General features: G+C 40.9%; 1 protein-coding gene across 1 annotated transcript in view; it reads left to right on the forward strand.

Moving 5' to 3' along the window:
- ATP6V1H (ATPase H+ transporting V1 subunit H) overlaps positions 1-23,796 on the forward strand; it is a 140,936-nt gene that overhangs the window by 77,764 nt on the left and 39,376 nt on the right. The window contains exon 11 of the mRNA XM_075826245.1: positions 13,552-13,730. Coding sequence (XP_075682360.1) covers positions 13,552-13,730 — 179 coding nt within the window. The remainder of the gene's footprint in view (positions 1-13,551; positions 13,731-23,796) is intronic.

Below are 23,796 nucleotides of genomic sequence, written 5' to 3' on the forward strand. Positions count from 1 at the left end.
ATCTATTACATTATTTAACCCGCACGGTGAAAGCCGTAAAAAATGTAATAAAAAACTATGGAAAAATTGCTGGTTTCTGTGAATCCTGACTTTAAAAAAATGTGATAAGTGATCAAAAAGTCGCATCTACTCCAAAATGGTACCAATAAAAACTACAAGTCTTCCCGCAAAAAAAAAGCCCTCACACAACCGCATCAGCGAAAAAATAAAACCGTTACGGCTCTTCAAATATGGAGACCCAAAAACAAATAATTTTGGGAAAAAAAGCGTTTTCACTGTGTAAAAGTAGTAAAACATACAAAAACTATACAAATTTGGTATCGTTGCAATTGTAACAACCCGCTGAATAAAGTTATTGGATTATTTATATCACACGGTAAACGGCGTAGATTTAAGACGCAAAAGAGTGGCGAAATTTCAGGGTTTTTTTTCTATTCCCCCCCCCCCCCCCAAAAAGAAGTTAATAAAAGTTAATCAATAAATAATGTCCCCCAAAATGGTGCTATTAAAAACAAAAAACAAGACCTTATACAGCTATATCGACGCAAAAATAAAAAGGTTATAGCTCTTGGAATGCGACGATGGAAAAACGTAAAAAATGGCTTGGTCATTAAGGTTTAAAATAGGCTGGTCATTAAGGGGTTAAATAGCGCACCTCCGATGCAGATGTTAACCTTGCCTAACATGGCAGACAATAATAACATTTCCTGTTAGTATACAAACAGACTGCTGAGCTTTGGCAATAAAAAGGCTCTACATGAGGTACTTCACGTGAGAATATAAGCGCACTGTGAAGTTTATTTTTTACTGGTGGTATTTAATAATTTCAGTAAGTGCCTTTTCTACTCAAAAAATTGGATTCTCCACTTGGACATTGTCCTTCCCTCATTCCTTTCTTTACTACTTCTTGTCTTGCTAGATGTTTTGGAAAGCTGAGCTTTGTTTTTCCATTTCTAGTTTTAGCTAGCTACAGGTTTGTAATATCTTGGTGTGTTCCTGTTTTATCTTTGGGATAGTAGAGATTGTAGATTGGTATATTCTGTTTTTGGAGTTCTCCTGACCTATCCAGTATACCCCTTGAAAGTAAGCTTCCACCTCCCTGGAAATTTCCTTCGTAACTTTTGTAGAATCCCTCAGTTTCTTCTTCACAACCATTTAACTCTTGTAATCGAAACTTTTCATGAAGATGGAGAGTTTTATAGATTTCAAGTATCCGACTACTTGCCACCTAGGTGGTAGTATCTGTTTAAATACAATTTACTTTCAAAGGCGATATGGTTTATGCTAAATAAAGAGGCTAAAGGCCCTTTTTACACATGCCAATAATCTGGTGAACGAGCACTCATACGAATGAATGCTCATTCCTGATCATTGCAGCGATTAAACATTTGTCCACTGATGGCTAACAATGTTCCAAGGCTATGGAGCAGCAAGGGGGGAGTGTGGAGCGGAGATGTGAGCTCTATAGTGCTCTAGAGAGCCGTGGCGTCCCTGGAAATTTATACCCCAGAACCCTCTACTTTTTGTGCCTCGATTCTAGAGCCACAGGAGTCCTGTTACTGTTGGAGGAATGCAGGGGAAGGCATGTGTGTGTAGACGAGGCAGCTGATGTGGTTACAGCAGCAACGGCTTGCGTTTGGTCTAAGTGAGGTCGGCTGTGTTTTTTTTTTTTTTTCCTTCTCTTGAGCTCCATCTGTGCCACATCTACAACAACCGTGGCCTATCCATGATCCATCTGTGCCCCATCTGTATCTTAATTGTACCTCACTGTGCCTTGCTTGAGCACTATATGTGTGTCTCAATTGTGATACTGGATAAACAAGAACTAGGTGTTTCTTTTGAGCTCTATTCACACCTCCATCTGCGCCTCGATTGTACCTCATTTTTGTCTGAGTTTGCCTCGTGTCTCACTGTGACCTACTGTGATATATCATGCCTGACTGTGCCCTATTTTTGCGCCTTATTGGTATCCTGCTTGAGTGTTATATGTGCCTTAAGTGAGATACTGGCGCTATTGTAATATTGTACCCCAAAAGTACCTGTGCCTAATTCATGCCTTATATGTGCCATTTTTGTGCTTAATTTGTGCATTACTTATGTGATCTAATCATATTCTACTTGAGCCTTACTGTGCCTCATTGTGTCTCATTTTGTCCCATGTTTCTTGGGTGCCTTGCCTGAGTCACATATGTGCTTTAAGGGACACTATTGCGATATTGGACTTTGTTGATCCCACCGGTTATAATGAATCTTGAATGGCACAATTGTTCTATTGAAGTTTGAGGGCACAACTCCTATACTGCATCCAGATGGCACTTTTCTAACATTGAATCCAGAAGGTGCTGTTGCCATAGTAAAATTCAAACGCACAAATTCCATACTGAACCCAGGAGGTATTACTGCTATATTGAACGCTGAAGGCTCTAATGTAATATTGAATCCTGAAGGTATTACCGCTATATTGAAACTTGATCTGTTGTGGGACTACTGTTTCAAAAAAATCATCGGCTCAGAAAGATAGAAGATCCGGGGGTTTATCGCTGGCAGTTGATAGAATTAAAACACGAGAACAAGATGTAAAAATATTTTAATTCATCTGGCAATCAGGGTGCTTCATCTCCAACAGTTCGTGTTAAAAATAAATCCAAGATAACTAATAGCAAGACTATTGCTGCCAAGGGCAATTCTGGCCAATTTGACGACAACGAAAGTGATGATGAGGCACAAAAAACATCCATACAGATGCTTGGTGCAGCTTATGAAATATTTATTTCGCCCAGCTGTGGGTTGTGCAGATATTGTAGTTATTTTTAAGGAGAGGGGTTCACATATAGGATCCTCATATGGTTGGCTGTTTTGCACATAGATTTTGAGGGTCACTACCCTCCCTACCCATTCAGATGCAGGATAACCTATGCGGGATCAGGGAGTCTCTCTCCCGTCATGAATCCCCCCCCCCCCCACCGACGCGTTTCCTCGTGACCGAGCGATTCCTCTGGGGAGATTGGTCAGAGGCAGCTTTGCCCAAATTCCATCTGTGTTAGCAGAGGTTACTTGTAGCTGTCGTTTTTAGTACAAGAAGGGAAACAAGTGATTGGTCGCCCATGTTGTTTATGTTGTACTGGCTGGCGCCTGTTTCCGGCATCTGACGTCAGTGACGGGGAATTCCCTGTCCTCTTAAATCCATTCGCTCCGCCCATCCTTCCTGCTGAAACATATCTGTGACGTAGCGGGTGGGTACAGCTAGGAAGGCAGTGATTCGCTATCTTCCCGGTTCGACACCCGCCAACATAAACATATTGGTATGTCAGCACTGCGCACACCCACCTTACCTGAAGCATCACCTTCATCCATCGCCAAGGAACTCACTGAAGTCCCTCCTCCCAAAGTCAGAGAGATATAGAGAAGATGGATCCACAGCCAACGGCATTCACTCGAGTGCCCGTATTGTGAGTACATGTTCTCTAGGTAACGGACATTACCGTCCCTAATTAATAACGCGACGGCCAACCATTGGTCGTAACTTACATTATTCTTCGCTAATAAGTCCAACATAGTAGTGCCGTAAATACTAGCACTGCGATGTTGTCCGTAGCTGGTATGTACAGAGTCAGGACAAGGTGTCCCAACCTGTTGTAGTGTGGTGCTCGAGTGCATATAGATCCGATGAATGAAGTATGGGCTAAGTGTAAAATGACGGCGAAAAATAAGGGCCGTATAAACATTAGTTAACCCCTTCCTCCATCCTACACTAAATGTGATTTTATAAGAGCACTGATTTTAGGAATTTAGTTTAGTTCCTAAAATAAATTATTGTTATCCTGTGATTATCGTATTTAGGACATTTTAGGGGCAAAAAGTAGACAATCTTTGAAATTATTTCTATAAAACAAATTACGACTGTTTAATGCAAGGAGAAGGATGTTCAATATTTAGTTTTGGTTCAAATGAAACATGTATAAGCCAATTGTTCATTTAAACCGTTTGGCGCGATTATCCTCATTCTAAAAATCCATCTGGATTCTTTTTGTAGTAATAGCCTATCAATTTCACCTCCCCTGATTGACTGTTGTGATGATTCCACGGCGGTAAATTTTAAGCACTTCAGGTCTCCCCCATGTTCCAAATGAACGTGGCGGGATACAGGTCTATCCCTTTTGTGTGCAACATCGCCCAGATGTTCGAGGATTCTCTTTCTCCATTCTCTGGTCGTTTTTCCAATGTAATCTAGGGCGCAGGACAAGTAATTTTGTAGACCATATTTTTTGAACTACAGTTAAGGAAATCTATTATAGGATAATTGATGCTGGTATATGTGCTTTCAAATTATTATTTTTTTCATTTTTACAGACCCGCATGCTTTGCAATGTCCGCATCTAAAGCAACCTTTGATCTTCCTATCTAACCAACATCCCTGTTTTTTAGGGTCATAAGATGACTATGCATGACTCGGTCACCTATGATCTTACCCTTCCTGTATGTTATTTGTGCCTTAGAGGTTACAACTTCTCTTATGTCATTATCCATTTGGAGGATACTCCAATGTTTGCTCAAGACCTCTTTGACCATTTTATCTGCCATGTCAAAGGTTCCTATTAACCGTATGAGTGGGTTCGTAATTTCTCGTTTCTTTGGGATAAGTAATGTTTCTCATTTTTGTGTGGTGCATAATTATATGCCTCTATTAGGATTTTTGGTGAATACCCTATGTCTAGGAATCTAGATTCCAAATATTTAGGTTTTTTTCCCTCGAAACTCTTGCATATTTGAACAATTTCTCCTAAGACGGAGATATTGTCCTTTAGGTATGCCTCTTTTGAGGGGAACTGGATGAACATTTTCCCATCTCAGGAGGCTATTAGTAGAGGTAGGTTTCCTGTAAATAGTTGTTTTTAATTTATCATTTCCCTCTATGGATATTAAAACATCCAAGAAAGGGGGAGTACAAGGATGTATTTCAGAGGTAAATTTCAAACAGACAGTGTTCAGATTTAGAGTCGCTACATATCTGTCAAATTGATCAGTTGATCCTGTCCACAAGACAAAGATGTCATCAATATAGCGCGCCCACATTGAGACCGGTAGGTTCAATGAGTATCATTCATCAATGAAGTCCAATGTTTATTCCCACCAGCCCAGGAACAAGTTGGCGTACGTAGGTGCACAGGAGTTGCCCATGGCAGTCCCCCTGAGCTGGTGGTATACACGGCCATTGAATAGGAAATAATTCCATGTAAGAATGAACTCTAGCAGTTTCAATGTGAGCGCGCTATGTGCCCTGAACTGTATCCCTCTGGTATTGAGAAAGTGGCGCACTGCTGTGATGCCCATATCGTGGGGAATCGAGGAATACAGTGCTTCCACATCTTTACTGCATAGAATAGCATTTCGTTCCATAAGTAAATCGTCAATCTTGGCAAGAAGATCCATTGTGTCCCTTTTTTATGAAGGTAAAGTCTCCACGAAATTCCTGAGAGCTTTATCAATGTAAATCCCCACATTCTGTGTCAGACCTGCAATACCGGACACGATTGGGCGCCCTTTAAGACGTTCGGCACCCTGATGTATTTTAGGGAGGGCATAAAATGTGGGGTTCTGGGGTCTCTCCACTGCCATGAACTTGTATTCGTGCTCGTCAATTAAATTCTCTTCTTTAGCTTCTTTCAAAATGTCGAAAAGTTCTGTTTTTTAAATTTGCTTGTTGGATCCCCTCCTGAAAATTTCATAACTTGTCGGATCATTCAAGATGCTGTAACACATTTCAACATCTCTTTTTTTTTTTTTTTTTTCTTCCAAGAACCACCACATTTCCCCCCCTTATCCGAAGATTTAATAATGATGTTATTAGTTCTTTCAAGGGAAAACAGCGCGTGTTCTCGCTCCTGCTTAGATTGACCATTTTCGATGGTATGTTGATTTTCATTAAGTCTGTGGTTACTAGGCCCTGGAATACATAGATTACGGAAGTTTCTCCAATGGGGGACATTTTTTTTATTCTTCCATTTACATTTTGTAAACGGACCTGTACCTCTCGCCTTCTCATTGGAGGTTAACCACACCATCAAAATACATTTGATGAATTTTTTGAGGACATGGCAAATTTTATTACAAATACCTCTAACACGGAGGCATGGCTGAACCAAGCAAAGGAGGTGTTTTCTGAGAGAGAATCTGTGCAGAAAAAGTATATACTCTCGTTAAAATCTACCTTTGGCGAGTTGAATAGGTGTTCTAGAGAAAAGGCAATCTCGTGGTGGGAAGTACAAAATGTCAAGAATTTTTTTAAGAAAAACATAGTCCCAAGAGGACTGAGGATAATGCTCACACCTGCAACAAGGTTCCAAACCCCCGAGTTGATACGCAAATGGGAAACGGAGGCTACCAATAGTTCCCTGAGATTTATACAGATTCTATTGGATGAGGAAAGACGAGTTCTAGATGTGGCATCTAAAAAGTTTAAAGAACAAATTGATGTGATCCTAAAATTCAAAACTGACCCAGAATATGCCACTAAGGAGCTCGCACTACAAACCAGCTTTGAAAAATTTCAGTATAACCTGACAGAGAGGAAACCGAACCAATTTATTCGGGACCTCCAGGACTTCAGAGATAACAAAGCTTATTCCTGTGAAACCAAGAAGGGAAGAATAAGAAGTGAAACAGATCAGTCCTCGTACGACACCGATTATACCGACCAGGAAACAAACTATCAAAATCGAATCGTAGTGGAAAAAGCGGGAAAATCCCTCCAGATGCATCAGGGGACGGGGCCTCTCAAGGGGAAGAAACCCCCAAAAAAGATGGGAAACATCACAAAATCCATGTATTGTGACTCAACAAGGCAATGGCCAAAGCTTTGGCTCCAATGCAGAAACAATTCCTTTTTTAGAAAGAGAGGGTCAAAGAGCGCCATACCAGCTACACAACAAATTCAACAATCAAAGTGGAAAAATACAGAATTAACGGTGATAAGCCTGTCTGAAAGAGTATTAACCGATATGGAAATTTCAGCACTCAGAAGAGGTTTATCGTTTGTACCCACCACCGGTTTTGACACCTTCAACTGAATTAAAGATACTCCTCTCTTTACAAGAAAATTAAAATGTCATAAATTATAGAAAATTAAAGATAAAAAGGAATACCAAGAGCTGGGAGTGAGAGCAATTGAACTTCCACATGTGAGAGACCTGGCATAATTCTTAACCTCCAATGAGAAGGCGAGAGGTACAGGTCCATTTACAAAATGTAAATTGAAGGTAATAAAATGCCCCCCTTTGGAGAAACTTCCGTAATCCATGTATTCCAGGACCTAGTAACCACAGACTTAATGAAAATCAACATACCAGCGAAAATGGTCAATTTAAGCCGGAGAGAGAACAACTCGCTGTTTTCCCTTGAAAGAGATAACATCATAATTAAATCATCGAATAAGGGGGGAAATGTGGTGGTTCTTGGAAGAAATAAATACATTGAAATGCGTTACAACATCTTCGATGATCCGAGAAGTTATGACATTTTCAGAGAGTATCCAACAAGCAAATTTTAAAACCAAACTTTGACATTTTGGAAGAAGCTGAAGAAAATTTAATTGACGAGCACGAATACAAGTTCATGGCAGAGGAGAGACCACAGACCCCCACATTTTATGCCCTCCCTAAAATACATAAGGATACCGAACCCCTTAAAGGGCGACCAATTGTGTCCGGTATTGCAGGTCTGACACAGAATGTGAGGCTTTACATTGATAAAGTTCTTAGGAATTTCGTGGAGACTTTACCTTTTTATATACAAGATCCATTGTATATAATATTGAACCTTTTATATACAATGGATCTTCTTGCCAAGATTGACGATTTACCTATGGAACGAAATGCTATTCTATGCAGTATAGATGTGGAAGCACTGTATTCCTTATTTCCCCACGATATGGGCATCACAGCAGTGTGCCACTTTCTCAATACCAGAGGGATACAGTTCAGGGCACATAACGCGCTCACATTGAAACTACTAGAGTTTGTTCTTACAAGGAATTATTTCTCATTCAACGTCTGTATATACCACCAGCTCAGGGGCACTGCCATGGGCAACTCCTGTGCACCTACGTACGCCAACTTGTTCTTGGGCTGGTGGGAAGAAACATTGGGCTTCAATGATGAACGATACTCATTGAACCTACCGGTCTCAATGTGGGCACGCTATATTGATAACCTCTTTGTCTTGTGTTACAGGATCAATTGATCAATTTGACAGATATGTAGCGACTCTCTAAATCTCAACACTGTCGGTTTGAAATTTACCTCTGACACACATCCTCGTACTCTCCCTTACTTTGATGTTTTACTATCCATAGAGGGAAATGATAAATTTAAAATAACTATTTACAGGAAACCTACCTCTACTAATAGCCTACTGAGATAGGAAAGTTGTCATCCAGTTCCCCTCAAGAGGCATACCTAAAGGTCAATATCTCTGTCTTAGGAGAAATTGTTCAAATATGCAAGAGTTTTGGGGAAAAAAAGCTAAAGATTTGGAATCTAGATTCCTAGATAGAGGGTATCCACCAAAAATCCTAAGAGAGGCATATAATTATGCATGCACACAAAAAAGAGAAACATTACTTATCCCAAAGAAACGAGAAATTACGAACCCACTCATACGGTTAATAGGAAGCTTTGACATGGCAGATAAAATGGTCAAAGAGATCTTGAGCAAACATTGGAGTATCCTCCCAATAGATAATGACATAAGAGAAGTTGTAACCCCTAAGGCACAAGTAACATACAGGAGGGGTAAGAGCATAGGTGACCGAGTCATGCATAGTCATCTTATGACCCTAAAAAAACAGGGATGTTGGTAAGATAGGAAGATCAAAGGTTGCTTTAGATGCGGACATTGCAAAGCATGCGGGTCTGTAAAAATAAAAAATAAACGTTTGAAAGCGCATATACCGGTATTAATTATCCTATAAAAGATTTCCTTAACTGTAGTTCGAAAAATATTGTCTACAAAATCACCTGTCCCTGCGCCCTAGATTACATTGGAAAAACGACCAGAGAATGGAGAAAGAGAATCCTCGAACATCTGGGCGATGTTGCACACAAAAGGGATAGACCTGTATCCTGCCACGTTCATTTGGAACATGGGGGAGACACGAAGTGCTTAAAATTTACCGCCGTGGAATCATCACAACAGTCAATCAGGGGAGGTGAAATTGATAGGCTATTACTACAAAAAGAATCCAGATGGATTTTTAGAATGAGGATAATCGTGCCAAACGGTTTGAATGAACAATTGGCTTATACATGTTTCATTTGAACCAAAACTAAATATTGAACATCCTTCTCCTTGCATTAAACAGTCGTAATTTGTTTTATAGAAATAATTTCAAAGATTGTCTACATTTTGCCCCTAAAATTTCCTAAATACGATAATCACAGGATCACAATAATTTTTTTTAGGAACTAAACTAAGTTCCTAAAACCAGTGCTCTTATAAAATCACATTTAGTGTAGGATGGAGGAAGGGGTTAACTAATGTTTATACGGCCTTTATTTTCGCCATCATTTTACACTTAGCCCATACTTCATTCATCGGATCTATATGCACTCGAGCACCACACTACAACAGGTTGGGACACCTTGTCCTGACTCTGTATATACCAGCTACGGACAACATTGCAGTGCTAGTTTTTGCGGCACTACTATGTTGGACTGATTTGCGAGGAATAATGTACATTACGACCAATGGTTGGCCGTCGCATCCTTAATTAGGGGCGGTAATGTCCGTTACCTAGAGAACATGTACTCACAATACGGGCACTCGAGTGAATGCTGTCGGCTGTGGATCCATCTTCTCTATATCTCTCTGACTGGGAGGAGGGACTTCAGTGCGTTCCTTGGCGATGGATGAAGGTGATGCTTCAGGTAAGGTGGGTGTGGGTTGGAGATGAAGGCCTTTGGTTTTGGGGATACCTTTTTATAGATTGGGTTAAACTGTTATATTCCCACCCGAACGCCCAAGTCCTGGTGAATAATCACACATCGGACAATTTTGGTGAGTGGGAAATGAGAGGGATGCCCTCTATCACTGCTACTGTTTGCTTTTTTTTATCGCGCCTCTGGCTATTGCAGTCAGAGGTGATGATAGAGTAATTGGATTTGGACTGGGGGGCAGCAAGAATAAAATATCCTTGTATGCGGATGACATTATGCTTTTTCTGGATAATGTATCTTTTTTTACCCAGTTATTATGGAGATAGTAAACAAGTTTGGTGGGTTTTCCGGTCTGATAAGAAATTGGGGCAAGTCTTATTTGCTATCGCTAGATAACAAGCAATTAGGTTGGCAGTGGTACCCACTCTAATTCTTTTAAATATCTGGGTATTGTGATTTCCGGTAGGGCTAAGGAGTATTTGGAACTTAACCTTTCCCCTATCCTGTTATATGTACGGGCAAGCTTGAAGAATTGGAGGAGATTCCATTTTTCCCTGTCTGATCAGATTGCGTTGGTTAATATTATTATTTCGTCTAAAATACTTTTATAGTCTTATCAATTGTCCTGTAATGATTGCAAAAGCTTGGTTTGGGTCACTTGACTCTGATATTGGACTTTTTTTTGGGATGGTAAAAAACCCAGGATTAATCGATTCTATATTTACCCAGGGAACAGGGAGGAATGGAATCGCCTAATTTTTTTTTTTTTTTCTTCTCAAATGCAATATTTGGTTGACTGAAGAAATAATATTCTTAATATATACTTTGTTGATCTATGGTCAAAGTGGAGTTATGTTGATGTTTATGAATTGCTTGACTCTGGATCATTGCAGGATTGTGAGTTCTCAAGTGGTAGAATGTTGCACAAGGTTTGGGTAACATTTAAGAAGTAGAAGGTGAAATCTACAAAATTTTCTCTTCTATGGTATAAGAAGAAGTCCGGAAACTGACGACACCTACCTTTTTGGGTTAAAAAAAAAAAAGGCATCACTAACTTATCCCAATTATTGGATAACTAAAATCATTAGTTTTAATCACTTAAAGGGAACCTGTCACCAGCATTTCACCTATTAAACCAGCAATACCTGGTGGTAGTGGGTGAAAAATCATTTCTATATAACCTAGAATTGTCTTCTTAGTCGGCTCTGTAGCTTTAGTATTCAGCTTTTTAGTGTACCCGCACCGTATGCTAATGAGCATAAAAGAGTCAAATCTTCGTTTGAAAAGAGTTAAATCTTAATTTCTCAAGTCTTTCCGAGTTAACCCCGCCTCCTTACTTTTGATTGACCGCTCCTCGCCACACAAAATCCTGAGCTTGCTCATTGATGTCCTATTCTGGTATGTGCGTACAACGGGACAGCGGATTATTACGATAAAAGGCGCAAACTGTTTGCAGACCGTTATTTACAGGAGGAGGAGCTTAGCAGAGGGGATAACGGCAATTAACTTTTGATAGCAGCGACCAGTGAGGGATAGGTAAAGTTCAATAGGTGAAATGCTGGTGACGGGTTCCCTTTAAAGGATTTATATGCACGGACTGGCCATATGGATGAATTTAAATATCTCTAGCTACATCTTGCATTATATGAAGAGGAGTTGGATTTGTTTGTAGTGGATAATTGGACATTTTCCTACTTTTTGGAAACCACAAAAACTAGAAAGGGGTGTTTATGAAAAAATTATAAAAAACTTAGGACTGTCACTTTAAACAGTGACTTACTTGAGGATAAAAGATTAAAATGGTCTAGGGATTTGGGCACTATATCTCTAAAACACAATGGGATGAAATTTGGACTCCTCTAGCTAGGTCCAGGCTGAGCGCTTCATATAATTTGGTACCATATAAAATATTACACAGCATATACTAGACTCCAAACTTTTTGTATCAAATTGGTAAACGTGACTCTTCAATCTGCCCTAAATGTGGAGAACAAGATGTAGGTCTAGTTCACCTCTTGTGGCGCTGCCCAAAGTTGTTCCGTTTTTGGCAAAAAGTTCTAGAACATATCACCTCGATTTATGATCTTCCTGTTTGTTTGGGGCTGTGGGAATTCTCTCTGTGTACTTGGCAGATCACTATGCTTATGAATTTATTATATATCACAAAATACTGTATTGGCAAAAGTTGGCTGGCCAAAAATTTTCCAAGTATTAATTTGGAAGAAATTTGTTAATTAGATCTCTTTAGAAATATGTGACTTCAGGAAGAACCCTGGTAGGGAAATTACAAATCTTTGAGTGTTGGCGTAGTTAAAATGTTAGTTTGTTTGCATATACAGAAAGATAAATATGTACCTTTTTCGCTTATAGTAGACATGGCTTGAAATCTGATATTGTTGAAGTGGTTTTGTATTTACAGTAGATTATTTTTTATTTTTATTTTTTTTAAATAAAAAGATTCATTAAAAAAAAAAGTTTTCATTTATCACTTCATCTTCACCAAATCCCACAAGATGTTTTTACTACAGTGAAATTTCTTCAACCCAGCACTTGTTTCGGCATACAACTTCAATATGTAGAGTTTGACAAGACCAGAAGAAGAATACTTAACAAAACAAACACTGAGTTTTTTTTGTTTTTTTTACGCGTTTTTTGCCGCCAGAGCCGCGGCAAAAAACGGCCAAAATGGCCTCTCATTGATTTTTAATGGGAGGTGTAGCCATTTTTCCGCGAGCGAAGAAAGAAAAGCTTGCGGGAAAAAAAAAACCGACATCCCCTATCTTGAGGCGTTTTCTGCCTCAAACCCCCATTGACATCAATGGGAGACGGAAAAAGACGCCGCGCACAGCCGCAGCGTTTGACCCGTTTTGTGGCAAAAAAAACGCTTGCGTTTTTTCCCTTTTGCCTGTTGAAATATGTATATAAAAAAAAAAGCGCGAAAAACCCGGCAAAAAACGCCCGTGGTGCAAAACCACATAAAAAAAACTTCATTTTCTGCCTGCAAAAAAACTCTGTTTGAACAGGGCCTAATAGGAGATTCTGTCTCGTCTCACTTACTAGGGCATATGGACATCGTGGAGACAGGTTCTCTGCTCGAGACTCCGCACTATTAGTTAGGGTATGTTCACACGAGGTCATTATGTCCGTAATTGACGGACGTATTTCTGCCGCAAGTACCGGACCGAACACACTGCAGGGAGCCGGGCTCCTAGTATCATAGTTATGTACGACGCTAGGAGTCCCTGCCTCGCTGCCGGACAACTGTCCCGTACTGTAATCATGTTTTCAGTACGGGACAGTAGTTCCCCGGAGAGGCAGGGACTCCTAGCGTTGTACATAAGTATGATGCTAGGAGCCCGGCTCCCTGCACTGTGTTCGGTCCGGTACTTGCGGCCGAAATACGTCCGTCAATTACGGACGTAATGACCTCGTGTGAACATACCCTTAGGGAGGAGATCTGTTTAAAAATGGGTTGTCGTCATGAGACAAGAACTTCTGTACCGTACAAGTGAATGTTATTCTATTTATGACCATCTGAGAATTCAGAATATGATTGTGTGTCACATCAGGGCCTATTGATGCCAGATTAAAAAATTATATTGGGTTTTTTTCGCTACAGAATCTGCTGGAAAAATCCACTGAAAGAGAAACCCGACAAGAATATGCCCTGGCCATGATCCAGTGCAAAGTTCTGAAGCAACTGGAAAACTTGGAGCAGCAGAAATATGATGATGAAGATATAGTTGAGGATATCAAATTCCTCCTGGAAAAACTTGGAGAAAGTGTTCAAGACTTAAGGTATGCAGATCTCAGTAGATGTCGGTCAGGTGTCCCTTGTATAAATTGCCATGAACTAATTGCGTGTGGCGCTTATTAAACATAATCTTAACATAAAGAAATTTGGCGTAAAATGCACCTAATTTATTACAGAAAGTGTAATCTACACCAGTCATGAGCTGGCGTAAATCTGCGGCATAATTGATGCGCTGTTCTGGCGTAAATTATACGTTTGCAGCAGAATTTTTTTTTACCGCAGATAGCAACTTTTGTGTTTGCAGTTTTTCCACGACCGAAAACTGGCGTAGAAAAGGTAGCAAATTCCCCCCTATAAACTTTATCCTGGTTACATAATACAAAGCAAACATTTATATTCACTACCGAGTTTATTTGTAGTGCTGCATTGTGGGTTCCCAAGCCAACGTAATATCATAGGACATGTACGTACTATCTTAACCCCTTAATGACCAGGTCTTTTCGGGTGTTAATGAGCAAGCACTATTTTCACCGTGTCATTTCTAAGAGTCATCACTTTTTTTTTTTTTTTTGACGCTGCCATGGCCGTAGAAGGGCTTGTTTTTTGCGGAACGAGTAGTTGCACATAGTATATTGATTAACTTTTTATAAAAAAAATTTGTGGGAGGGAACTGAAAAAACACCTATTCCAGCATTATTTATTTTTTTGTGTTTTTAAAATTACGTCAAAACGCAGCGGTGGCGATTGACTGCGGTATCTGAGGGGTTAAACTGACAGAATCAGAGTTCTGTCCAAATCTGAGTTCTTTCCTGCAGTTGCGGCCAGAGCCAGGCTGTGTATAACAGCTGTTCTCCTGATGCTAATCTCGTGGATACAGTGGCAGTACCCACGAGATAAAAGCGACGGATATATCCGTTACGATGTGGGATCTAGCAAACACTTGTGACGGATATATCCGTTGCTCGTCGTCAAGGTGTTTAAATTAAAAAATGTTTTTATTTTTATTTTAATTGAGAAGTTACTTAACCCCTTAGTGACTAAATCTGTTTTGGCCTTAAGGACAAGGCCATTTTTTTCAAATCTGACGCGTCACTTGAAGTGGTAATAACTTTGGAATGCTGTTTATTTATTTTTTTCAAGCAATTCTGAGCTTGTTTTCTCGTGACACATTGGACTTTAAGTTAGTGGTAAAATTTGGTCGACACATTCAGTGTTTATTTGTGAAAAACAGATAGTAGTACAATACAAAATAGCTACTATTTCACATTCAAGGAATCTATCTAGGGGTATAGTGCGCATTTAGACCCCACAGGTCTTTTGCAGAATAGATTGGAATTAGGCCATGAAAATCTACGTTTTTGTTCCACTAAATTGTAGACTGTCTTTATTTTCACGAAGGATACTGGAGAAAAAGCACACCAACATTTGTAAAGCAATTTCTCCCAATTATGGCAATACCCCACATGTGGTCATAAACTGCTGTATGGACACCCGGCAGGGCTCAGAATGGCAGAAGCACTATTTGGCATGCAGATTTTGCTGGATTGGTTTTTGGTCATCATGTCGCATATGCAAAACCCCTGAGGTACCAGAGTACAGTGGAAGCCCCAAGAAGTGGTTCCATTTTGAAAACTACACCCCTCAAGGCATTTATCATTTGCCTGGACAAGACAGAGCTTAGAAATGAAGAGCACCATGCGCATTTGAGGCCTATTTTGGTGATTTTCACAGCATTGGCCCACAATTGCAGGGCTCTGAGGACAAATAGTAAAACAAACCCCCAAGTAGTGACCCCTTTGGGCATTTTATGAGGTGTAGTGAGCATTTTGACCCCACAGGTGATTGTACATTAGAAATTAGTGCCTGGCGTATAGTGCAAAGTGAAAATTGCAATTTTCCACTGATATGCCAATTTCGTGCACAATATGTTGTGCCCAGTTCGTGCCACTGAAGACAAATATCTCATAAACTGTTAAGCCAATTCTCCCAAGTATGGCAATACCATATATGTGGACGTATACCGCTGTTAGGCCACGCTGTAGGGTTCAGAAGGGAGGGAGCGCCATTTGGCTTCTGGAGCGCAGATTTTGGCAGTTCTGATTGGGGTTTTATTGGTATTTCACTTTATAATGTGGGGGCATATGTGAGCTGTGCGAAGTGCATCAGGGCATAAGAGGGTATAATAATGGGGTAAATAAATAATTGATAGATGTGTGGCCGGTGTCGCACTGATAAATGGTGCCCGATCTTATACGCTTTTGGAACGCTCTGCACATTTTTCGTTGCCATATTCTGAGAGACAGAACTTTTTAATTTTTTCTCCACCGGATCTTATTTATTGCGGGACAATCTGTAGTTTTCATTGGTACCATATTGGGGTACACACAATTTTTTTTTATTACGTTATATTCACTTTTTAACCAAAAAAACAGCAATTTTGACAATTTTATTTTATTTTTTTGGTTTTTCTTACAGTGTTTACCCTGGGGTAATAAATTACATTTTACTTTTATTCTGCGGGTCGATACGATTACGGCGATAACATATGTATATAATTTTTGTATGTTTTGCAGCGTTTATTTTTTTAAAAAGTTTTATTTTTCTTGTGCAGTTTAGTTTTTTTAACCATAACTTTTTTTTTTATGCGTTGACAAGGCTCTGTAAGGGCTTGTTTTTTGTGGGACGGGTTGTAGTTTTTTTTGGTACTAGTTTGTGGTACGCAACTTTTTGATCATTTTTTATTCTATACTTTAGAAGGGATGGTGACCAAACAAATAGCGATTCTGACATTGTTTTTTATTTTTCCGGTGTTCACCGTGCAGGAAAAATAACAACATTATAGTTTGAGTTGTTGCCGACGCGGTGATACCAAATGTGTACTTTTTGTTTTTCTTAACATTTTCATTGTTTTTCCTATAATAAGACTTATTATAGGAAAAAAAGGTAGTTTTTAATTTTTTTTACTTAGAACTTTAATTTTTACATTTTTGTTGAACATTTTTATAACTTTTTTTTGTGTCCCATTAGGGCACTTGAGGACCTGCACCTCTCATCTTTATTCTAATACATTGCACTACCTACATAATGTAATGCATTAGAGCTGTCATCTATTCACTGACAGCAAGCCTATTAGGCTCTGCCTCCGGGCGGGGCCTAATAGACTTCTGTACGTGGCAGACCAGGAGGCCACTGTTGGCCTCCGGTTGCCATAGCAACGATCGGCATTCCTGCGACCACATCGCAGCGATGCCTATCCTCTGGAAACCACTAAGATGCCGCGAACGCCTTTGATCGCGTCATCTAAGGGATTAAAAACAGGGAGCGGAGCTAGCTCTGTTCCCTGCCGTTACAGCAGTATGTCAGCTGTAACATACAGCTGACACACTTCGGCTGATGGCACAGGCTCAGCTTCTGAGCCTGCTGCCATCTTTCATCTGCAGCCGGAAGCCTTATAAGCCCCACCTCCGGGCTTCGCCTAACAGGCCGCTGTACTTGGCAGACAGGAGGCCATTGTTAGGCCTCCTGTTGTCAACAGCCAATCGGCTAGCATGGCTATTTTAGCCAGGTAACCATGCAGCAATGCTGTGATTGGTCATTCAGTAATGACTGACCAATCCTAGCGATCGCAGGCGGCGCCACGATTGTTCCCCGATGAGTCCTATTAACTATCGACTATCTGTGACAGTCACTATTCTGTCACCATGTCTTTTGACATGGTGACAGAAAAGCGACATGACGTAAATGTACTTCATGGTGCTTTAATGCAGGGCAACCCTACGTCATGGTGCGTTAAGGGGGTTAAAGGGGTTGTCCGGTTAGGGGATGTTTTTTATACTGATGACCTATCCACAGGATAGGACATCCGTATATGAGCGGTGGGGGTCTGACACCTGGACTCTGCACCGATCAGCTGCCTCCGGGCGCCGCAATCTATGCAGGGTCCGTTCCGGAGCCAGAAGGTTACGACCACTGTATAGCAGCCGTAATGTAGTACTGCGGCTCTGCTCCTATTCTGGTGACTAGGAGCAGAGCTGCAGTAACCCAGCACGGCCCCTATACAGTGGTCCTAACTTTCTGCTTCCGATCCTATACTGATGACTTATCCTGTGGACAACAAAAGCTCAAAGGTATACTTAGTCTTTAAAGGGGTTGTCCATCTTTAAAAAAAAATTGTGCAATACATTATACATATGTAATGTAGTACCTTTTGTAATATACTTACCGTTTCAAAGTTGTAGAGGTCTTCTACTACGGAGTTATGTGACTCTGCCAGCATCGTAAATCTTTTCTTCTGCTGTCTGTTCTTCATTCTGTACTTCCGGACGAGCTCCTTTTCCGGTCTTCTGCTTTTAGCATTACACGATAAAAAGAAAAACCGATACAATGTTATGCCTAGTGCAGAGACTGGGGGGGAGGTGCAAGTCTAGAGTATTGAAACAACGCACAGCCCACAGACCCATTGATGTCAATGGGGCCATTCATACATGCGTGAGTTTCCACGCAGCGAGAGTTCGCTGCGTGAAACTCACTGCATTTCCTATATTGGTGCGTTTTCACACATCTACACGTCTATTGAAGTCAATGGGCGCGTGAAAACCATGCATCGCACACGGATGCACATCAGTGTGGGGTACGTGATTTGAACATCAATTCGATTGAAAATAAGAAATAAAATAAAAAAAATGTGCTTTGCGAGTGTGTGAATAACGCATTCTACTCGCAAAGCACACATGCATAATGCAACACACACGGACCAGATTCATGTGTGTTATTCACGCGTGTGAATCTGATACGCTCGTGTGAATGTAGCCTATATGCTTCCAATTATTGGTTTTAAGCAGCATAAAAATTGCTACTAACCAATGATGCGGGAGTTTAGCCTCTGCCGGAGAGGTATGGCAGTGACTTATTTCCCTCTCCCTATTGGAACAAACATGCACGCTCAGCCGACAGCTATCTGATGTGTATGGCCGGCTTAAGGCTTACTATAGGCTAGATAACTCTAGATGTGACCGTCACATCCACCTAAAAACATTAAAAAGATAATCCAATAAAAGTCATTGATGTTACATCATTAGCATATGCCATCAATTACTCATTGGTGGGGGTGATAACAGTTGGATCAGACATTGATGGCATATAATAGCAATGTACCATCGATGTCTGTAACTGGAATACACCTTAGAACAATTCGGCCACGGATTCACGTATTTCGGCCGCAAGTCCCGAACTGAATACACTGCAGGGAGCCGGGCTCCTAGCATCATAGTTATGTACGATGCTAGGAGTCCCTGCCTCGCTGCAGGACAACTGTCCCGTACTGTAATCATGTTTTCAGTACGGGACAGAAGTTCCACGGAGAGGCAGGGACTCCCAGCGTCGTACATAACTATGATGCTAGGAGCCCGGCTCCCTGCACTGTGTTCGGCCAGGACTTACGGCCGAAATACGTTCCGGCCATTGCGGACGGAACATGTTTGTGTGAATACAGCGCCGCTCTCGACGAGGTTCTGTGTCTGGTATTGCAGCACTGCACTATTCAAGTGATTAAAAATCTTGCTGTGTAGGAGCAAAGTCAAAAGACGTTCCCACACTTAACTCATTATTGCGGCACCATAGTTTTAGAAATATGTGAGGTTTATAGACGTTGCGTCTCCACTATCCTATCAATATGCCATCAATGTATATTGTTGAAATTTAAGGGGTTGTGCCAGGATCAACCTATCCATAACAAAAAAAAATTATTTAACTGTTTTTTACTTTTATTTTGTTAATCCCCCTAGGAGACATGAAGCAGCGATCGTTTGATCGCTTGCATGATATACTGCAATACTAATGTATTGCAGTATATCCTGATTCTGACAGTCTCCTTTGAAACACTGCCGGAGGCAGAGCTTCAAAGGAGTACAAAGATGGCAGACCTGGGGGCCTTTGCTCTGGGGGCCTAACAACCGTTGTTACCGGCCGATCACGCTGCAGGGGGGCGCGATGGCATGTTTGAGGGAGCGCCCCCCTGATTCTAACACTTTAAATGCTGCGGTCACAATTGACCGCGGCATTTAAGGTGTTAAATTGGCAGAAACAAAGTGAACTTTGATTCCGCCCGTTGCAGTGAGGTGTCGGCTGCGTGTAACAGCAGTCACCCCCTGTGTATGGAGCGAGCTAAGCCCTTGAGCTCGCTCCATACTTCCCCTTAAACCTTATCACGTACAGTTACGTGATTTTGTGTTAAGGGGTTAATAATACCAGCCCATAGCAGTACCCCACCTCCACCTTGCATCTGAGTGGAAGTGGAGACACTGGCTGTTACTGATCCAGCCACGGGCCCATCCATCTGGTCCGTCAAGAGTCACTCTCGTCTCCTCAGTCCATAGAACCTTTGAAAAATCTGTATTCAGATATTTCTTGGCCCAGTTTTGACGTTTCAACTTAATGTGTCTTGTTCAGTGGTGGTCGGTGGTTCCAGGCTTCCTTACCTTGGCCATGTCTCTGAGCACTGAACACCTTGTACTTCTGGGCACTCCAGGGAGGGTGCAGTTCTGAAATATGACCGCACTGGAGGATAATGGGTTCCTGGACGCTTCACGTTTTAATTCTTCTCAAATCTTTGGCAGTTAATTTGCGTGGTTTTTTCTCTCCGTTTCTCGCGCTCCTGTTGACTATTTGCAACAAAACGTTTGATCGTTCTGTGATCACGCCCCAATATCTCAGCAATTTCAAGAGTGCTGCATCCCACTGAAAGACTTAACAATATTTGACTTTTCAGAGTCCGTTAGTTAAATCTCTTTCTTGGCCCATTTTGCCAGAGGAAATCAAGCTGCCTAATAATTCTGCACGCCTTGATATAGGGTTTTGATCTTCTTAGGCCACACCCTCCCTCATCACATCACCTGATATGCTTCATCCAATAAGCCGTCAAGTTTGTACGGCTTGGAGTTGGAATACATGCATAAAAATGATGTTATGCCCAAATTACTCGCTTGCCTAATAATTGTGCACACATTGTATTCAGCAATCTCAATATTAACAATTTCCTAATAAACCTTGTAGCCTCTGTTTTTAGAACAATATTAGAGAATTACTGAAAAAGTAGCAGTACAATACACAGACTTTTATATAGTATTTGAATACGATCGATACAACCATATTGTAGGCTGATCCAACGTAAAGGGTTTTTCCCAACTTAGACATTTATGGCATAGCCAAACATTGCCTGATAAAGAGACCTAAGTAGTCCCGAGAGCTCGCTAATCAACTATTGAAGGATCTTAATTTTTTTTTTTTCCGAATTATAATTAAGACAATAATTATAATTTTTGGCAAGCAATAGCATTCTATTGTATACCCTAGGGCACGTAACCTGAAACCGTTTTTGATCATATTTCAGAAATCTGTTGTAGTTGGATAATGGCAGCCTGGTCAAAGGTAATGCGCATAGATATGTATATATTGGTAATATTATTAAATATAAAATTACTAAAATAGACATGTCAGGAGAGCAGACAGGTCCTCTTTAAATTAGTAGTATTCTCATATATAGAGGCCTTTAGTGTGTGTTTTGTTTTTGTTTTTTTTGTTTTTTACTGCTAGGGAAAGACTTCAGGCATGCATACTGAACCTTGTCTGAACCATACTAAACAGTATTTACTGAGTAAAGTCTTCATAGAGTAATGTGCTGTTTTATAATGAGAATTGATTGATCCATCCATAGCAGCCGAGAGCTACTTGAAGAAAGTTGGAGTGCTCATTAATATTCACTCCACATCCAGATTCTGTTGTTGGTTTCAGATGTCTGGACAACTTTAGGTAGCAGAAGATTTAACTATAATTGGTTACTTAGCTCCAGACTGGATTAAAAGTTATAAATATTGTTGGGTAAGTGTCATTCAGGTGCGACACACTTATCTTGCAAATTGACGTGTTTACTAGACCGGTTTACGGTACAAGATTTCTCTTTGTTAGGGTTGTGCCACAATTTGTCTACTTGTTGCTGGCTCGAGCTCTTTTACGGCTCAATGACTTACTAAATGTTCTCTAAAACAATAGACATTTCCCTGTTGATTTTTGAATTAACTAAACCTGTCCATAAACTGTAGTATATTTCTTAAAGAGAACCTGTCACCTCTCCGGACTTGTCTATTTTAGTGAATACTTGTATTCCCCGTGATCTAACAATTATGGAACATATTTTCTTAGAACTCTGGGTTGTGCCGTTCCTCTGTTATTCCTCCTAGAATTTTATGAATAATATGACGTGGGTGTTACCATACCCTTGTCAAAGGGGCCTGTCCCTACATAGTCTCCTTGTGTCACACTGATTGGACAGTGTCAGTATGTAGGGTCACACCCCCAACTGGTAACACCCAGCTGTCAATTTATTAATATATTTTCAATTAAATGAGTACCATTTAATTATATCTCTATATTAGGGATGGACGATGCATCGAAATCTCGATACCACTTCGATGCTGTGCGGGGGCAAACGGTTCGATACCGCCAATTTATATATTTCGATGCTGTGCTGCCGCACAGCTTAGTATTGAAATTAATGAAGAGAACATGGTGCGCGCACTGTACAGTGCCCGCGATGTTAGCTTCCTTTAGCACCCACTCCGCTAGTCCTTAGTGCCGGCCGCGACACAGTAGGAGGGAGGAACGCTACTCCCTCCTCTCTCTGTCACCAATGATGATCTGAGTATGTGAGAAGGGGGAGGGAGGGGAATGTCACGAGTGGCACAGGCAGTGGGTGCCTGATGACGTGCCTGTGTCGCTCGCGCCGCTAGTGTGGAATCTGGACCATGCTGCAGTGTAGTGAGAGGCCAGCCCTAGGCAGGTATTAGTTAGAACAGTGCAAAAGCTTGACATAAAGGCACTAGAGCAGGGACTAGTATTTTTTTTGTAGCCAGCATTGAGGAACATTGGGGTTAATGTGACCCACATTTACCCCAATGTTGTCATTATGTGAGGGAAATTATGAAGTCCCTTATTAATGTGAGGCACATGGTGTTATGAATTTTGAACCTCCATGTGCCTCACAAGCGTAATTAACCCCAGCATGTACCTCACACATTAACCCAATGTTGTCCATTATGACTGAGCGAGGTACTTGATGGGATCTCTTACTATAATGGGTAACATTGGGTTAATCTGTGAGGGAAATGATGGGTTAATTATTATTAGGCCTTATTCACATGGCTTTGTTTAGTCTGTGATATACGGATCGTATGTCGCCTGCATTTCCCGGACCGAACACCGTTCAAGAAGCCAGGCTCGTAGCATCCGTAATCCGTAATACTGCCTGTGCCATGCGCATCACAGGAAAGACAGCGGGAGCTTAGGGAGTTAAATGCATGGCTGAAGTCTTGGTGTAGAGGAGAAGGATTTGGGTTCCTAGAGCACTGGGCTGACTTTTCATTGGGGTACAAACTGTATTCTGCAGATGATTTGCACCTAAATGGAAGGGGGTCCGCTGTGCTGGGGGAGAGAATTCTAGCTGGGGTGGCGGAGTATTTAAACTAGGGCTGAGGAGGGAGGTCAATGTAGAAAAAAAAGGGGTAGCCAGGTTAGAGAGGGGTCAGACTATATTGGTGGGGGGAGAAACAGAATGTGGGGAGAGGACTAGACAACAAGATAAGGAGATCCTTTCGTTACAAAACATCAGTGTAAATAAAAAGGACCGATTAATGTCAAATCACATTTCTGATAATAAAAGTGAAAAACTGACAGGCAAGTTAAAGTGTATGTTCACAAATGCCAGAAGTCTAGCAAGTAAAATGGGGGAGCTGGAGGCCTTGATACTGGAAGAAAACATAGATATAGTTGGTGTTGCTGAAACATGGCTGGACTCTTCACATGACTGGGCTGTAAATCTACAGGGTTTTACACTTTTTCGTAAAGACAGGACAAATAGGAAAGGTGGTGGTGTATGTCTGTATGTGAGAAGTGATATGAAGGCGAGTGTGAAAGAGACAATAGTGGGTGAAGACTGTGAGGAGGTTGAAACCTTGTGGGTGGAACTAGAAAGGGAGGTAAACACTGAAAAAATTACTTTTGGTGTAATCTATAGACCCCCCAATATAACTGAGGAGATGGAAGTTCAGCTATATAAAC

Source organism: Rhinoderma darwinii, chromosome 5 (assembly GCF_050947455.1).
Source record: "Rhinoderma darwinii isolate aRhiDar2 chromosome 5, aRhiDar2.hap1, whole genome shotgun sequence".
NCBI lineage: Eukaryota > Metazoa > Chordata > Amphibia > Anura > Rhinodermatidae > Rhinoderma > Rhinoderma darwinii.